The sequence below is a fragment of the Arvicola amphibius genome, chromosome 5 (assembly GCF_903992535.2).
Source record: "Arvicola amphibius chromosome 5, mArvAmp1.2, whole genome shotgun sequence".
NCBI classification, from domain to species: Eukaryota; Metazoa; Chordata; class Mammalia; order Rodentia; family Cricetidae; genus Arvicola; species Arvicola amphibius.
In genome coordinates this window covers 158,064,508-158,083,709 of record NC_052051.1, presented here as the reverse complement: position 1 = coordinate 158,083,709, position 19,202 = coordinate 158,064,508, and the positions used below count along the sequence as shown (strand labels likewise).

General features: G+C 35.8%; 1 protein-coding gene across 1 annotated transcript in view; it reads right to left on the bottom strand.

Moving 5' to 3' along the window:
• Window positions 1-1,026: 1,026 nt before the first annotated feature.
• Neto1 (neuropilin and tolloid like 1) overlaps window positions 1,027-19,202 on the bottom strand; it is a 101,665-nt gene continuing 83,489 nt past the window's right edge. Inside the window, exons 8-10 of the mRNA XM_038331024.1 lie at window positions 6,955-7,068; window positions 2,047-2,596; window positions 1,027-1,087 (exon numbers count right to left, since the gene is read on the bottom strand). Of these exons, the coding sequence (XP_038186952.1) occupies window positions 1,027-1,087; window positions 2,047-2,596; window positions 6,955-7,068 (725 nt within the window). The remainder of the gene's footprint in view (window positions 1,088-2,046; window positions 2,597-6,954; window positions 7,069-19,202) is intronic.

Here is a 19,202-nt window from a genome sequence, read left to right as displayed (position 1 = left end):
ACCAAATCAGGAAATGGACACAGCGTTGTGCAGCAGCAGGGGTGTCTTGCCGAAGGAACAACACAGATCTGTAACTCTTAGGTTTGGGTCAAGGCAGTGGAATGAATTTAGAAATATGTCCACTTTTCACAATGCACTACAGAGCTCCCTTTTCACAGTCCCCAAGTTTGTATAAATGATTCTCTGGAAACAAAGCACAGTTAAAACATTTTTCCCCCAAGGAAAAGATTCAACAAACACACCAGCTTATTAAGGTCATACAGAGCATGGGATGCATTCTCCTAATTCAAGAACAGTTGATAGGCTCGAAGAATTTTGAGGAGATTAGCTGTGAAGCAAATTTAATTGGAGATGAGTTAGAGTAAAATAAACATAGACTGCCAAGTGAAGGTGTAAGGCCTCTGTGACCGTTCAGGACAGATAAGTGCACGTGTACACAACTGAAGGTTATGAGGCCTTTAAAACACAAAACATTCAAATTTTATTTCATAAAATTTGATCAGCATGCCACAGTTAATTTTGAAGAGATAAGCTAAATAATCATGCAAAATTAAGAGCACATACATTGTATAAATACTACCAAATACTTGGTGTTATGTTTGAATAGAATATAGCCAAATAATGTCAGCAATTGCAAGTCAAATGCATTCACTTCAGTGACTTTAAGAGTGAAACGTTTTATTTTAATTTTTTTAAAAGCATAGGTTTCCCAAGCTAGTCTTTGGAAGATAGTTAATTGCTTTTATTATCTTTGTCTTACAAAGAAAATATTAGTTTATTCTGTAGTTGAATAATACTTGATTGAAGAATACTAGAATTTGTCATAAAGCTATGTATACTAAGAATAATCACTCCGTTATGATTGCATTTATTATACTTCTAAATATGAAATGTCATGAAAATCATAGCTTAAGAAATAAAGGATAAATAACACATTCTTTGACATACTGCAAGACAGTTGCAACAAAACAGAACAGACAAAGGGTTGAAGGAGTCAAGGGAGTCTGCTTACCTTGAGTTTGCGTTTTAGACCCTAGTTGTGTTGTATTCAGATTCATGTTTGCTTAGAGACCCAATGAGGCAGAACCTGGAATGTTATGGCTATTTCATTCAACAAAGTAATATTTGCACAAAATACAAATACATATATTTACTTTAAAAGCATACTTAAAGTTAATAAAGCAATGAAAATAGTGGAATTTCATCAGCATGCACGAATATATTAAATCAACTTAGATATTTTAGATTTAATGAAAACATTCATAAATTCTATGTAATTAGATAAATTATAGTAAACATGAAAAACACAACATAATTAATCTAGATGCATATTGGAATTTTGAAAATAAGTCGCTACTAAATCCAAATTTTCTGCCCAAATACTTTTACTAATTTTAGAAATATTAACATGTAACACATAATACTTTATATATGTATAAAGAAAAATGAATAAAATGTCTCCAAATTTTTCTATATTTAAATAAAAATTTATAATATTCTCTCATTCAATGTTATAAAATATAACTGTAATCTAAATATTACATTATATGGAGAAAATATACCTTTATTTTCTTACCAAAATAAATAGATTCTATTGCAAAGTATTTATTTTTTAATTAAAAATATTCAATAAGATGGTAGAGTTATCTTGGTAAGGCAACAGTATTAGAATATTATTTTATGTCCTAAACTATATTGACCACAGAAACAACTATGACCATATGGAGGCATATTGGTTGCATAAATCTCTACTCTAAATGAAGTGTCCTGTGTTCTGTAAAAATGGTTTATGTATATAAAAGAAATAAACAAAATATCTTTGGTTTGTGTGCACATGTGTCATCACACACATGTATGCTTCATGCACATGAATGGGATATAAAAACAAAGAGAAAGCACTAGGAAGAGAAAGAAGGGGAAAGGAGGATACTGGTTCCAACTATCATTCAGAGGGGCAATGAGCATGAAGACAGACTAGAACACAATGCCGTGCGATCATTTCCGTCTTCAGTTAATGGCTGCCATCACATATCTATGGATACTGACCGCTGGACGGATTTCTCATGTCTGGATAGCCTGTGGCTTGTGGTGGGCACCTCCTCAATCTCATCGATGTCACAGGCATCTGCCGTATCTTGCGAGTAGTTGTGTTTCATGACCAGGATGTTCCTTCTGTTCACGGGTGGGATGAGGGGCTTAACTGGCTGGGTAGGTATCTCTGCCAAGATGGAAGCGTCCCTTGTGCTGAGGTTACTGCGGCTGCCTTTTGCGCTGGACAGTTGGGATCCACAGTGATGGTCATGAATGCATTTGGAAGATGATCTCCGCAGTTTATGGTAATTCTCAAAGTCATCTGCAAAGTCAGCCGTGGCTCCAGTTCCTCTGAGCGTACATAACTCATAATGAGGAGGCTCAAACACCTCCTGGAAAACGGTCTGGTCAAAGTCTGACTTCCTTTGGACGTATTTTTTACGAGGCTGTTTGATCTGTACAATGACAGAAACGATAATAAGGATGATCACAATGCAGGAAGTCACGCCAATGACCGTCCCGCTGGTGTTGGTCAGCTGATCCAGCAGGCTGGTTTTCCTCTTTTCTGTAGGTAGGAGAGAGTAAAAACAACAGACAGACAAGAGGAGAAACAACCCACCACACGTTAATATCGCCTTCCAAATGCAAATCCAAAACTTAAAACAAAATGGGCTGAGCATACAACTCTCACAACCCTAAATTATCACACAACAATGCTTCAAAATACAAATTCTGTTTTCACGAGGCCCTATTTTTCATTCATATAAACGACTATCTTATTGTTCACGTCCTACTTTGAATGCATACCTGCATACATATTTGTAATGTGTGTGTACAAATATATATACCTGCTAAAATTTGCATAATACTTATAAAACATCATTTTTGAAAGATGTGATAATTTCCTGAACTCTAATTTATTTTCTCCTCTTAGTCATAAGAGAATCTCTAAATCCCAAACCAGAAATGAATGTCTCTGCCTTTCTTTATTGCTGCTTGACAAGGAAAACTGAAGTTATAGGAACCACAACATTTTGATACTGAGAATAATTCAAAACAAAACCACAGCAGATATTTTTGGAATGGAAGCATAAGAACTTGCGCATATTTTTCTCAAACAAAAATTATTATAAAAATTGACCAGGAAAACTCTGGTATAATGAAGGTCTGGGCATTTTCCTATCAGTGGACAGCCAGCAGGCATCTATGAGAAAAGAACTCAGAGGCATGGGAGAGAGAATGTGCTCAGAAGAGATCCTACATGTACAGAAGCTTGAAAGGATAATTGCAGATAGGCAGTCGTGCAGAGGTATGAAAGGAATTAATACATTCTGTAAAATTAAACTTAAATGTGAGAATTCTCCAGGAAGAGTGATCATCTACGGGATTTAAGCAGTGACTCTCTCCCTCTTCCAAATCATCTGCTGTATTTCAGGCAAGTTGTACATAATGCCTCAAGGCTCCATCTGCAAAGCCAAAGATGGAGGAATAAGACTTCTGGAAAAGCCGGGCGGTGGTGACGCACGCCTTTAATCCCAGCACTCGGGAGGCAGAGGCAGGCGGATCTCTGTGAGTTCGAGACCAGCCTGGTCTACAAGAGCTAGTTCCAGGACAGGCTCCAAAGCCACAGAGAAACCCTGTCTCGAAAAACAAAACAAAACAAACAAAAAAAGACTTCTGGAAAAAATATGCAGAGAAGTGAAGATAGCAACAGAAAAGGTTATCAAGTAATCAGCCAAAAGCACATAGGAAGAGAAAAGAGAGCATAGAACAACTACCTTTTTTAATCAAAAGTTTAAAACTTCCTATATAAATGATAAAACTCATCTTCAAATTCAAAAAGGTTCAAGCAGAATAAATGTAAAAGACACATTCAGACTTATACGATTAGAAGAGCTTTTGAAAATATAGAGGAAAAGAAAATAAAGAAATCAGCAAAGGGGAAATGATACACCCAGAGAAAGGGTCTATACAGATTATGGTGTGACTGATGGTCATTGGAGGTCAGAGAAGCAAGTGCTCACAGATTAAAAGTACTACAAGCAAAATCAAATTAAAGATCACATAAATAACTCTACACCTAAATTCACTATCTAGTAATATTGCTTTAAAAACTGAAACAAAATTATCATCAAATTTAACTACATGAAAAAAAATGAATCAATAATCACAAGACTGGCCTTTGACTAAAAGGTCTTTGACTGGCACATAAGCAAGCCAGGGCAATGGCAAATGAGAAAGAAGGAAGGAAGGAAGGAAGGAAGGGAGGGAGGGAGGGAGGGAGGGAGGAGGGAGGGAGGGAGGGAGGAGGGAGGGAGGCAGGAAAGACAAGAGAGGGAGATGGACATACGTAAGTATACATAAAATTCATAAGAATTCTTTCTTTATACTCAATTTGTTTCTTAAAAAACACAGAGAGCTCTGTGCATCATTGTATTATAAAGCCTACACTTTGTAGAAATGTGGTTTCTGGTAACAGTAGTTGAACTGAATTTTCTGGGAGTGAAACCATTGCTTACATTAAAAGAGGACACATTGGTAAGGAAAATCTCCAAATATAATTCCCTGAAACAGAAACAAAAAGCAGGAAGAGTTTATGGCAAAGAGTACTGATATAGTCTTCCCTTATTCTGTTTCTATCCTGAAAATAGAATGATACAATGGAGTAATTATTACAATGTTCTGTTGAGGTTGTAAGATACATAAGTATAATCTGTAAAATAATGGGTGAAATCTGTATAAGATGTATATATATATATATATATATGTATGTATATATTCATTACTATTATATATATATATATATACACACACACAGGGAAAAATTCTTTATTTCATTAGAAATGCCAGCCTAAAGAAAAAAGAAAATATACTGAAAAGTTAAGGTGTGTTGTAAGCTCCTAAGCCAACACAGAAAAAATAAAAAATGAAAATATTGAAAAACACTAAAAAGGAAATGTAACAGTAAAATATATTCTACTTAGGGTAAAAGAGACTGTAAAAGATGAAAAGGTATGAAACCTATTAAAACAAAACATGACAAACAGTATGAACCCAATATGGAAAATAGACATTATAGATTAATAAATTAAATAACATAATGAAACAACAGAGACAGTCAGAATGGATAAAAATTAATATTAAATTATACATCAATAGTAGTAAACATTTCCTATATAGAAAGTAGAATGAGCTAAAGAAAGAAGTGCAGAAAGACATTCAAAGAAAGTAGGATGCAAACAAATACACTTTACGACAAAAAAAATGTTCCTAAACCTTTAGATTATCAAATGTTCTAAGGAAGTTCATTTTGGGGACGGTATGAAAACTCATGAATTCAAAGACAGGTGAAATAAAAGTTTTACTAATGTAGGTAGAAAAGGAGGTCATCCAATATTATATGATAAAGAAAATGATAATATATTCTTTTAGTCCTGCAGAAGATACAGAAAAAGAAATGACTTATACAATGCTTTATGAGTATACCAGATGTGGAGTCATAAATACCGTCCACAGACCAAATGTGATTCATTTCAAGGACAGATGGAATGTTCCTTTAGGCTATACGATATGCTGAGACAGAGAACCAACCCCAGTAAATTATGAGCTGTCATAAGAAGTAAGCTTTGCTATCACAAGAAGATTAGCTAAGATTTCAAAGATGGTTTTACTCTCTAGAAAAGACACAGTGTGTTTTTATAATGAATTTTCATGATCGTCCTCTTATTTTGATATTTTTATCATATTCTTTTGCATGCAACAAACTAATGTTGATGGCTACTCCCTAACACTAAGGTGTGGGATGATTCAGAAAACCTTTAATTTCCTAGCTGTTCACTGGGGGTTCATTAGACTGAATTCATGACTAACACTAATTATCAAAATAGTTTTCACTGGACAAACTCCTCTCACTGATTTATTAGGTCAATGGATACTGAGCAGGTTTTCCCTGATTCTCTTTGCAGAAAGTATTTTAATAGATCATCCTAAAATTTAAGTGGGAATGTGTAATGATATTTCATTTGTATTTAATAAATATAGCGTGCCTGAAGATCAGAGAGTAGAAGAGTCCCACCAGTCAGCCTTACAGGCCATGCGGTGGAGACACACACCTTTAAATCCTAGCAGCCACACTAGTTTGCCATAGAAACCGGGCAGTAGCGGTACATGCCTTTAATCCCAACTTTAGAAAGGAATATAAGACGGGAGGAGACAGATTTCAGACACACAGTCCCGTTCTGAGGATTCTTGGAGGCAGAATCGCCATTTCTGATTGAGGAAGAGGTAAGATCCAGTGGCTGTTGTTTTCTTGTCCTTCAGGTTGAACCCCAATATCTGTCTCTGGTTTTTATTAATTATGTTACAGAAATGTGTTTCTTATTTACCTTCCTTTGAATTGGCATTAACATTCGACTCTAATAATGAATTGTTTCTTCATGTTAACTAAACTGGAACATAACCCAGACAACAAGTCCTATTTAAATAACTATAGGTTGGTTGTGGGTTGGCCCACAGGGCAGGGAACTCTTTCATAGGGTAGAAAAAAAATAATTTTGAAAAATTTCAATTGAAAACAGAAATGATCCTTCCAAATATTTTATATCTATACTATGTGCAAAAAAGCTGGAATCGATGAAAATAAAAGAAATGTAATAAAGTAGAAAGGTGTCATAGAGAAGTGAGGTAGCTACTCTTCTCTCCCCTTGGCTCTCCAGGTTCTCTGCAGGTCTCTTTAGTGAGTGTCCTAAACTGTAAGGAGAGTCCCTTTCAGTATGAATGAGGAAATCTCGGAACACACCGAGGAATCAACTGTTTACAAACCGACTATAAGACATACACAAAGACAGACAAAACCACACCCTCTGTTTTGTATGACTGCTGCAGAAACACCTCCTTCCCACTCTATTGCTCTGTTTCCATTACCTTTACAGTGGTTTTCATCCCAGGGATACACACAGTTCTGGAGCCCATTGCAGACAAGAGTGTTGTTGATACACATGTTACTGTGGCAGAAGAATGTGTTGCCTTCACAAGGAGCTAAGGGAAGAAAAGAGAGAGAGGGAGAAAGAGAGAGAGAGAGCATTACAAAGGAAGAATGTCATATCCGGTGCCTTTCGCGCTTCATTATGGTCACTGAAAGTAGAACCGTGATGGAAGTTAGGATGTGCATTTAATATGACATGTCACTTGCTTCTCAGAAAGGTTGCCACAACAATCATTACTTTTGGCGACTGGAGGTTCAGCTTACCAGAAGGCCACGGAGACTCCATTGTCTCCAGTACATAAAACTCAGAAAATTTCATGTACTTTCCCTAGGCATTTGCTGGCTTTATGCAGTAATTCTACATGCATAAATTTAAATTTACTATACAAGTCATTAATCAAAGTGAGTATATTTTAAAATATGCATGGAAAGTACTATTGAGAGAAAATATATATTAAACAGAACCCATAACAACACTTTAGCTTATGTAAAATAAAATATATAGAAATCCAGAAGCAACAGAAAATTCATCTTCAACAACATCAAGAAAATAAGAAAATACATATTCTTTTTCATCCTCTCATACAGAGAGACAGAGACAGAGAGAGACTGTCTCTAGTCTGTATGTGATTTGCATAGTCTAGTAACAGCATAATAACTAATTTCCAGAATACAATACACATTTAGGTAATGGGAGTAAAAATTAGAACTTCAATGTGGCATAAAATATGAACAGAGAATTAGGAAGATGTGATGGGAGTGAGAGCAAATAAAAATGTTCAATGTGATGTTGATAACAGAAAAGATACATTTTTTAATTATTATTATTAAAGCAAAAAGATCTACTTAGTTTGTAGAAATACTGCACAGTAGATTATAGTTTATAGAAACATTTTAGATCATTTCTTAATCTTTATAATCAGTGTGTACCTCATTAAGTTTAATTTTTGTATGGACTTTTCTAGTTTGTTTCTCTTTTGTAGCAGTATTTCCAGGAAATTGGATATTAAAAGTATGCCACGTATGGGATGTTTGAAATCAGTCATTAATACTTAATGATCAAAAAATTAAAAAAATAAAAAATACTTAATGATCGATATTATCTAACACTTTAACCATAACAAACTTTAGATTTTTCAAAACTATGTTTTTCATATACTTAGGGAAATTCGTTTCTGCAATTTAATATGGTCAGGAAAATATTTTGCATAAGGCAACTAAGAATATTTTCATATATATAATAAATTTTTATGAGGAAATTTGCTGAATTATGAAAACAAGTAGTAAAGCTGAGAGAATAGAGGATTGAGTGACTGAGAGAGAGAGAGGGACTTTCACAGGCCCTGTATCCAGTTCCCATCACTCACAGGGTGGCTCACACATACATGCAACTCCACTCCAGTGATCTTGTTTCACCCCATATGTCCTGGCAGGTGTTTGGTACACATAAGCTCACCAAAGTACATACGACAGTGGTTCCACCTGCTCCCTGCTCTGGCTTTCCTAGTATTTTTATTTCCCACACTTGGAATCTATTCTAGGTTCTTTAATAAAGATTAAAATACATGGAATATGATCTGAAAAAGCTATAAAAAACATAGAACCTATGACAGACCTTTCGAAAGTACTATGCTTAACACTTTATTAGATTAGTGATTTGTGTAAATCTGTTATAATGCAAAATTTAATAATGTGATATATTCTTGCAAAACATTATATTTTAATTTGGAAGTAAACTGAAGTTCCTAATGGTTTTATAGAACAGGTATGGTTTTCTATATAGATAATAAATGTTGTCAGAATTTGTACTCAAAATATAAAAACATTTTCTGCAAATAGATTATAGTGACTGCAAAATTTGTTTGTGTATAAGGTGTTATTGATAAGTTGTTCTGGTTTATAGTTATATACAAATTAAAAAACACTTTTAAGATACTTGAGTATTGACTCCGAGACAACATCTTAAACCAGCCAGAATGGCTAAGAGAATTTTCCGTTGTACATGATGCAATGTTAATAGTGTGTTGCTAAGAGTGTTCAGACTGATATTTTGAGTAGCAAAGATATGATTCTATCCGTGTCTCCTGCTTCCTAATTGTGAAACTATTAATCCACACATCTTTTCAGTTATTATATGTGTCTTGCTTTTACTGAGAATGCTATAAATACAGATAAATGTCAAAAAATATTATCCCAATAGAATGGTTATACAAAGCACAAGCAAATAAGTAGAAAATTAAAAAAAAGGTGATAAACGTTATCATGGCTGTAAAACAGGTTTATAACATGTTAGTACCTGAACTAAAATTATATTTTGTAAATAGAAAAAAACACCTGCAATGATCTATTAGGACACTGTGGGCTAGGGCCGAGAGTGTCCTCAGGAGGAGCTTTGCTTTGGCCTGAGAGGAATGATGGTCCTAAGACAAAAGCTCATTGAGTATGAATTGTAGGGCACTCCGATAACTGGCATGGTGTATCGGCAGGCCACTCCCAAACTCCCAGCATACCTCTTCAAACATGACCTGTGAGCTGGCCAACGTGATAAATGCATGCCGCTGTCTTACTAAGAACTGTATGGAGACAATGTTGAAAACTAAGGTACAAGGGTATAAAGCTAAATGTATTGGCTGGGTACTTAAACAATGTGACAGAGAAACAGCAAGAAGAGGGTCAAGAGGTCAAGGTCACACTTGGCTACATAACTACCTTGTATCAGAAAACTGATATATGGGGAAACAATATTGCGATGTAGAGGGGATACATATTATCGATAGTAGTGGATTAAATGATAAAGGAAAATAATATTGTGATGTAGAGGGGATACATATTATCAATAGAAGTGGATTAAATGCCATCTCACTTGTTAATTGTAAAGTAAGCATTGTTTTTTGAGAGATCTCCAACTTTCACTAAGTAACAATGCTTATTGGACCATCTTCAAAGCAAGATTTCTGGTTATCTTTATATCTTTAATATATTGCCACAATTTAAGATATCATGTTTCAATTCTAGAAAAAGAACAGCAAAAATAGAATTTATACATATTAAATACCAAGACAAATTTAAATTTTTAGCATATATGCGTTAAAATAAAAGTATAGATCTTAAAAGACCATAGCTTACATGTACATAATTACTTCTGATATTCTGTTTTATACTTTAACAAGAGCATGAAAATAATATTTATTTTCTGTTATAAAATTGTAACAACAGATATTCAAATATTCTAGATCCATCTCTAAAAGACAATAATGTCTAATCTAGAAAAAAATTTATCTGTTTTTACCATATATATTATATATATTATAAATATATAATATATATTTATTATATATAATATATATATATATATATAATTCAAGGTGTTGAAATCCTGTCCAGTTGGGGATTGATAGAAGTGATAATGTTGCCTTTTATTGTAATAAAAAAATTCAAAATTTTTAGAAAAACAAATAATATACCTAGACTGTGAATTAATTATAGGTACCTTCAATGTAGTTTAAATTTTATTCACTGAGTATTTTTTTAACTACTTCAAAAGAAATGATGTAGAAACAAAATTCAGTGAACAAAATTCACTGAAGAAGAGGAAGAAATGCCCTGTGAGCTATAGATCCCCTATGTCCATTTCGTAAGTCCTGAGGCTCTGTGTCAAATAGGAGCTGAACAGTCAGAAAAGTTTCGTTGTCAAGAACTTATAAGCCTTTGTTTACTTTAAATAATCCCGTTTATTGCTTAAAATGGAAAGCAATGATTTAAAAATTTAAGAGTTATGTCTGTAATGGTAAAAACTATTATAATAGCTGCATTCTTGATGTCTAAGTAAATACAGTTGAGTGTGTGAGCATATCTATCTGGATGCAATTTCTCAAATAATGAGTTTACTACACAAACAAACCATGAAAAAATGTACAGAAAATATGTATGTCAAAGCATGAGTTATTTCTAGGTTTTGTCCAAAGGTTATTTCTGGTATTTGGGAAAATTATACTGTTTATCTCTTTTTGAAAAAATATACAATATTTTTATATTCATATATGCACACTGTTTGTGAAAACTAGAGAATTCTCAAAAGGGGAATAAAATATTCATCAAAAAGTCAATTTTCCATCTTTTTGTACAAGAAAAATGACAGTTTTCATAGGTTATCCATACATCTCTACAACTAACAGCAATGAACATAAAATGTATTTAAGGACAATTGTCTGTTGCTATCTTGTATGAATTTGCAACTGTTTGTTTTATCCACAAGGTGGCAGGCCTGTACCACACTTCACAGAAACTTCACCTACCCTAGTGATTCAGCACTCCTACACCTGAGGACTAACTCCAGGGAAGTAAATGAACCTTGAGCAGAGGACCTCAGTGAGACTGGTATGCAGTGTTAGGAAACAGAGAGTGAAAGACAGACACACACTACAAGCATGATACTGTTTACTTATTCTAAAATCCATATTTTATAAAATAAAAGATCTAAACAGATTGTCTGGCTCCTAAGTTCATAAACAGTTTCAGTTCCATAATTAAGATGTTTTAGTATTGCAGCTGTTGCTTTAATGCTGAAGTCCATAAAGTGTCCAATCATACTGTCAGTCTTTTCTTTCTTCAAATAAACAAAAAAGTAGTATTAATTTAAATATTAAATCAACTGTGAAATAGAACATATCATTCTGGGAAGTTAATATTTCAACTAGCTGCCTTTCAGAGGCAATGAATCAGAGGTAATGGGTAGATTAAGTCAGCCACACAATCATCATAGGCATTGAGAAACAGAGAGAAGGAACAGTGTGCTTGCAAACGTGGGCTTAGGACCACACTTAGAATCTGACTGTGAGCTTCAGCATTGGTCTCCTCATGTTCCCTTCCTTTTTGTTTCCCTCAAATCATCTTAAAAGTGATTCAAACTTCTCTCACCCCAGAGCTCACAGGGCATGGTGACACACACATTCAGACACTTTGCACATCCCACTCCCGACAAAACACGCTCATCTGATTTGTCCATTTCTGCTTTGTCCTGTCCTTTACCTTTAAATCAACAGGACTTTCTGCAGACACGTGAGGAAAAGGAGAGAGAGGAAGAAGAAGATGAGGACATTTGAATCTCCTCTTCTTATTTCTTGGGTTAAACGATTATGAGCCTTGATGATAATGACTTATTAAAACTTTCCTAAGAAATTAAGGCTTATTAATCTTTGACTGTTGTTTTGGATGAAAAATTAAGAGAAGTTCCACACTATTATAAACATATCTATGCGATTTATATCTTTTTTGGTAGACAGATACACTGTGATTTCATATCGCACACAAAGGTTTGCATAATAGAAAACTCAGTTGGTTTCATTCAATGCTCATCATGATTAATTTTGTTAAGAGGATTTCCTATGCTCTGCCAGCCCCCTACGCCAATTTTTAGAAACATCTTGGGTTAGATTTTTGAGGCCTTTTTGGGTGGCTCCCCTTTTCCCTCTATGTCCTTTTTTACCCAGGCTTATTGCTTACCAGTAAGTACCCCATCAATTTGTACTGAGCCTGAGCTTAAACCATTGACTCAGGACTCCCACTGGGCTCTGAAAATTGTCTGAGAAACAGCCTTGCTCTGAGCATTCCAATTCCCTCACAGATTCAACTTGGAATTCTAATTACCATGCTGACTGGATGCAGCTGAACAGAGTCCTGGAAAGGGAGGCGCATGTTCATCCTTCTCCTCCTAGCCAGCACTAGATCCTCTTCATTCCCTTAATTTTCCCATTCATTTTATCCTTGGCTAATTGATTTGTATTTTCTTACAGCACAAAGTGGATGGGTGCATAATGACATATCCATTCGAATACATACCATACTGTGACTGCTCCCACCCTTTAATCCTTCCTTGTCCCCTAACCATATTCTTGGTATTCTATATGTTTTCACTGCATATTTCATAGATCTTAAGCTGGCCTCCTCCAACTAACTTCGTTAATGCACTCTTTTATAACACCTCCATATCAGAAGCTAAGGAACCAGGCACTACTTTTGTTTGTAGAGTTGGTGTGTGTGTGTGTGTGTGTGTGTGTGTGTGTGTGTTAGTGAACTGCTGTCTATGTAGCCACAATTGCAAATGCAGAGGCCAGAAAAGGATTGTAGGTGGCTTCCTCTGTTTCTCTGTTTTGGGGAGCAGCTCCCACTGGTCTAGGCATCTGGGCAGACAGTTGTGATGACAGATGTGCACATCCACACTTTTACATGAGTCCTGGGATGTGAAATTAGGTTCTCTTGATTTCATAGTAGCTCCATCGCACTAAGCCAACTTCCTAGGCACCAGTACTACTTTCTGCTTACTGGATATATGCTCCTTTGCAGACCACATAGAGTACAAATTCCTCCAGCACTGCAGTGTTTATGCGATGCCAGCTTCTCACTGAAGTGTGACAATGGTTTCCATTTCTAATGAATTTCACTTTTTTCAGCATTAATGATGAAGGACAGCAACACTAGTTTATCAGAAACAGCAACTATAAACCATAATAAAGTGTTGAGTTTTAGATATCAAAAGCAGGTTTAAAATATATTGCTTAATACTGTCATTTGATATGGCGGTGTTGTAATCACTGAGCAGGAATAGCAACAGTTATAAAATATGGGTGTACAGGAATAAGTTAGCAATTAGGAGCACTGGCTGAGCAGCAATGAGGACCAGAGGTAGCAGCTCAGCATCCATTTAACACGCTGCATATAAGGATATGACATATTCTTCTGACCTCATGTTAGCACAGGAATGTCCACCCTGAAACATGCATGAGCTCATGTCTACACCCATGCATGCAACCAAGTCTTTAAAAAATTATAAACACATCAAACCACCAATATTGGTGTCACAATTTCTCCTTCAAATAAAATTTTTCTGCTATCATATTATAAACTAAAATGACCCGTAGATTGTGCAGTTAAGAATAAATGACATTTTAATGAAAAAAAATGTTTACCAAACTAATTCCAGATATAGATTTGTGCAACTTCTCTTCATGTCTCTTACCATCTTTGCATTGGTTTTGAGGACAATGAGGGCTGACTGAGAAGCCGAGGGCAATGACACTGGGTTTTGATCCTACTGCATGTACTGGTTTTGTGGGAGCCTAGTCTGTTTGGATGCTTACCTTCCTAGACCTGGATGGAGATGGAGGGGGGAGGACCTTGGACTTCCCACAGGGCAGGGAACCCTGACTACTCTTTGGACTGGAAAGGGAGGAGGAGGGGGAGTGGGAGGATGAGGAGGGAAATGGAAGGAGAGGAGGAGGTGGAAATTTTTAATAAAAGTAAATAAATAAATAAAAAGAAAAAAGATCAATGTTTTCGAAACTCTCTGTTCTGACACAATTGTTCACAAAAGCTTTCAGCTTTAGAAAATAAATATATTTCTGAATCTGTGTATCATATTAACACTGCTTACAAACTTCAATTTAATATCACACAATTATTAGATCTCTCTGCAAAACTTGTGATAAAATTGTAACTCCCCACCATTGAAGACTGTAATATGGAATGAAAGTTATGTACACATTTTCTTCCACAGGTGGAGATAATTTCATTCCTCCTTTGTGATGTGCACCACATCACAAGACACCTAATTCAGTTTCCACTCCAAGGAATTTTTGTCCACTTTTACGCCATCCTTACGTCTGCTTTGACTCAGCTGCATGATGATTTATTCATTGTGGGCAATTAGACATCGAAATTATAACGAGGAGGATGTTGGATGGCTTTGCACTGGAGTTATTATTAGGCCCTGCACATTTGGTTCAGAGTTTGGTTTGTGACTGATTTATGCGTGTCTGCAGCCTCTGGTTAGTTTAGACACATTGTTCTGACAAAGGTACAATATTTGGCTTTGCTTCTGAACATTCCAAGTTCCAATAGAAGAACCTGCAGTAAGCAAAGATTTGTGCCAAGCCTTAAGAGGCCAAGCTGCCTGGAGCTTGTGACTGGACTACTGCAAATGCTGACAGTTCAAGACAACAATCTCCCTACCTCCATGTAGCAAACAGATTGCATTCATTCTCACCAACAAATATAAACTACAATGATTGTAAAATCAAAATCAAAGCAATTAATTATTGATGTGCAGTTCGGGAAACAATAGCAAAGTCTCCAACTATGGGTGACATATATAATATAATATGTAATCATATATATATGGTTACCAGAGAGCCTAAATTCTACGTGACTGCTGCTTTGAGTCTCATACCAGGCTCTTGTGAACCCACACTTTCCCAAAGTCTACATTACTCTAGAATGTGAAAAGTGAGATCCTCAGTGAATAAAAATTGAAGATAAGTTTACTTCAATAAAAATAATTGCTTTTTCCTGAAAAACTGAAAGTAGTCATTAATATATATTATTAATCTACGTACCCATGCATTTAGAACCTTCCGGGTGATGCAGGCTAAATGACTATGTCAGCATTAAGAGTCGGTTGCAAATAATTTTCAAATATTAAATTTCTTTATGATACAGTTGAACCCAAGCAAAGGTTTGAGTGGACAAGAACGGGAAGGTGGAAGAAGATACGGAAGGAGAGAGGGTTAATAACTCACAGATTGTGTAATTTTATATAATTTTCCTTGCTTCCCTGGAGGAGGAAACATGCTCAAACCTTTCACCTACTCTCCACTATTGACTCCATTCCCTGGAAAGTGCACTATGCACCAGCCTAGTCATTCCTTATAACAAAGTGGTAGATTTAACATATTATAATATGATATTAAATATTCATCATACTATTACACTTTTTGTTGAAATAATAATCTCCTTGTAAAGAGCTGACTGGAGACTTTCTTTTCTGAAACTGTCTGACATTAATTTTTAAATTATAAACACGAATCCATTTGTCAGAAATTTACCCAATAGAGGATGCTTAATTGTTGTTTTGCAATAGTCAGATTACTTCATCTGAAAGACAGTTTCTTTATACAGAAAAGGAATATGTGGTCATAATTTATAAAAATGGGCACGTGTTTAGATATACGACAAATCAGTTAACACTGGACACAAATAGCCTTCACGTCAACACACAATTGCTTTCATATTTTCAGCAAAGAACTCCTCAGTTACATAAAAATCAAAAGAGAAAGACATCAACCGTGGTAAGATGAATAGCAATATCCTACCCAGTTACATCCCAATAATAATAAATAGACCATCAATTTTAAGAGACTGGGGGGATTTCAGAGGTGGGGTGTCTTAGTTTAATGTCTTTGTGGCTGTGGTAAACACCAGGACCAGAAGCAACATAGAAACGGTTCATGTATCTTACATGTCCCTATAGCCACTGATCACTGATGAGTCAGGGCAGGAACTTAAGCCTGGATCTGGGAACCAAGGCAGACACCTTGGAGGAACAATGTACTGCACACTGACTTGCTCCCCAGGTCTTGATCACCTTGCTTCTATATTCTGCTGAGGGCATCCTCAGGAGTGGCAGCAAGTTCAGAGTGAGCTTGAACCTCATCAATCTTAATAAGAAACACCCCACTCCCCAACTTGCCTACAGACTACCTGATGGAAACAATTCAGCAATTAAGGTTCCTCTTCTCCAGATAACACTGACTTCTGTCAAGTTGACCAAAGATTAGAGAGACGCGAGTGATGAGAGATGGAGGGGTGAGAGAGAGAGAGAGATGAGAGATGAGAGAGATCAGAGCATGAGAGAGAGAGGGAGCAGGAAGGGAAGGGAAGGGAAGGTGGGAAGGGAAGGGAGGGGGGAAGGAACGTTTGCTGAACTTAATTCCTTTCCTCCTTTCCTTTCCTGTTGCCTCCCTTCCTTCCTTCCTTCATTCCTTCCTCCTGCCCCTCCCCCGTCCCCCCCCCATCCCTCAACCCCTAGCACGCCTCCGCATACCTCAAGAAAGTCCACCCTCCCGAGGAACACTAAACAACCTCCCAAAAACCCCACTAACTAGGTCAGGGACAGTTTAAGAATGAGGATTTAACCATTGGAATTTTTCACACAAAGTCAGTCATTAGCTGAGTGTCCATTGGGAGGTAAGTGGTGAGGAGATTCCACTGTGGAAAATTCATAACTATACCTAAGGCATAGTGTAGCAATGTAATAACTTAAGTTGTGGCATAGTTAGAGTCATATTGATTGTTTCTGATATTGTAATGAAATAATAATTATTCTACCATAGAAACTATGTGAGTAATCTCTTTTTCTTAAATATAATAGATCCCTTCAGAAGGTCTTAATTTTAGCTTTTAATGTTTCATTAGATCAATAGAAAAGGCAAAAAAATTCTAAAATTATTAGTAAAAGCTGAATTATATTATTTTCATCATATATATACTAGATATATAATAGAAATTTCATGTTAAACATTTGTCCACTGTATTTACAAGAATCTGTGTATAGTGTAAATACATTTTGTTAACTGCTTTATTTTAGTAACCTATGTTCCACATAGGTTAATACAATTCTCAAGTTTACTATTTTCTTAATAAAGAGCATGTGCATTCCCAGAACCATTTAACTATACAACTTAAGAAAATCACATTTGGGCTAGCAATGGTGGTACAAGCCATTAATCCCAGAGACAGAAATCAGGCAGATGTCTGTGAGTTTGAGACCAGCTTGGTCTACATAGACTTTCAGGCCAACAAGAACTAATCTTAAAACAAACAAGCAAACAAGAAATGCTTCACATTATATTATTTGTTTAATTTTATTTTAATATTACATTTTGTTTTAATTATGCATGTGGCATTCGTGGTGGACATAGGACTTCTTGGAGCTTGGTGGTTCACATAGCTGTGATCCTCTTGGCATGGGTGTTGGGAACTGACCTTGAATCCTCAGCCATAGTAGTCTGGGCTCTTAACCACTGAGTCATCTTTCCAACTCCAATCTTCATTGTTTTAAACATAGGATTTGCTAATGTATGAATCTAGCTAATATTAAAAGGTATTTTAAAATGTAATGTTACATGTTTTGATATGTTGTATTGGATTGTCCCTCGTGAAACATGTTTTCCTAATAGAAGTACAAAAGCTTTCACCTCAGTTTGTCTTGTTTAGGGTTTCTATTGCTGTGAAGAGAAACTACGAACATGGCAACTCTTATAAAGGAAAACTTTTAATTGTGGTGGCTCACTTACAGTTCACGGTTTCCAGTCCATTGTCATCACGGCAAGATGTTGAAAAGGAGTGGGGGCCCTTTGTTTGTCCTGGCCACCGGGCTAGTTTACACCCGAAATAATGACATAGAAACTGTATTCATTAAAACACTGTTTTTTCCATTAGCTCTAGTTTTTTATTGACTAATGTTTACATCTTAATTTAACCCATTTTTTTTATTAATCTGTGTTTCACCACGTGCCAGTGGCTTACTGGCAAAGAGTCAGCATGTCTGACTCTGGCGGCTCCATGGCGTCTCTCTGGTTCTGCCTTCTTCCACCCAGCATTCTGTTTAATTTTCCCCGCCTACCTAAATTTTGCCCTTTCAAGGCCAAGGCAGTTTCTTTATTCATTAACCAATACAAAGAACACATAGAAAGAAGGACGTCCAGCAAGTCATGGCAGAGAGCAGGCAGACATGGTGCTATGGCTGTAGCTGAGAGTCTTATATCTTTCAGGCAACAGGAAGAGGTCTGAGTGTCACATTGAGGAAAGCATGGGCAAAGAGACCTCAAAGCCTGCCCCTACAGTGACACACTTCCTCCAACAAGGTAGCAACTCCTAATAATGCCACTCCCTTTAGGGGCTATTTCTTTTAAACCACCACACTTTGCTTTCTAAACAGGGTTCTTCATTTTCTAAACGAAACTGATAGATGAAAACCCTAAGTCATAGCTGAATGCACACCCTTCTGTTGTTGCTATAAATAGGCTCATTTCCCACCTAGAAGACTATGTGTCCTACTTTATTATTAACTATTTCTTCATTTTTCACCCATTTATTTCATTGTTCACTTATTCATTGCATTTCAACATAAAAGTTTTCATCAATGCAACTATTAAGTATCATATATTTAAATATCATGATTTTTATTACCTACATTATGCTTTGTGTCTATGTTGGAAAAACTTGCCAAAATATGACATAAATTCAGCAATTTTCAGCATATTTTATGTACTGTTGATATTTAAATCTCTGCCATCTGGTATTTATGTTTCTGTATGACATATATGGTAAATATTTCCTACACTAATAAAGT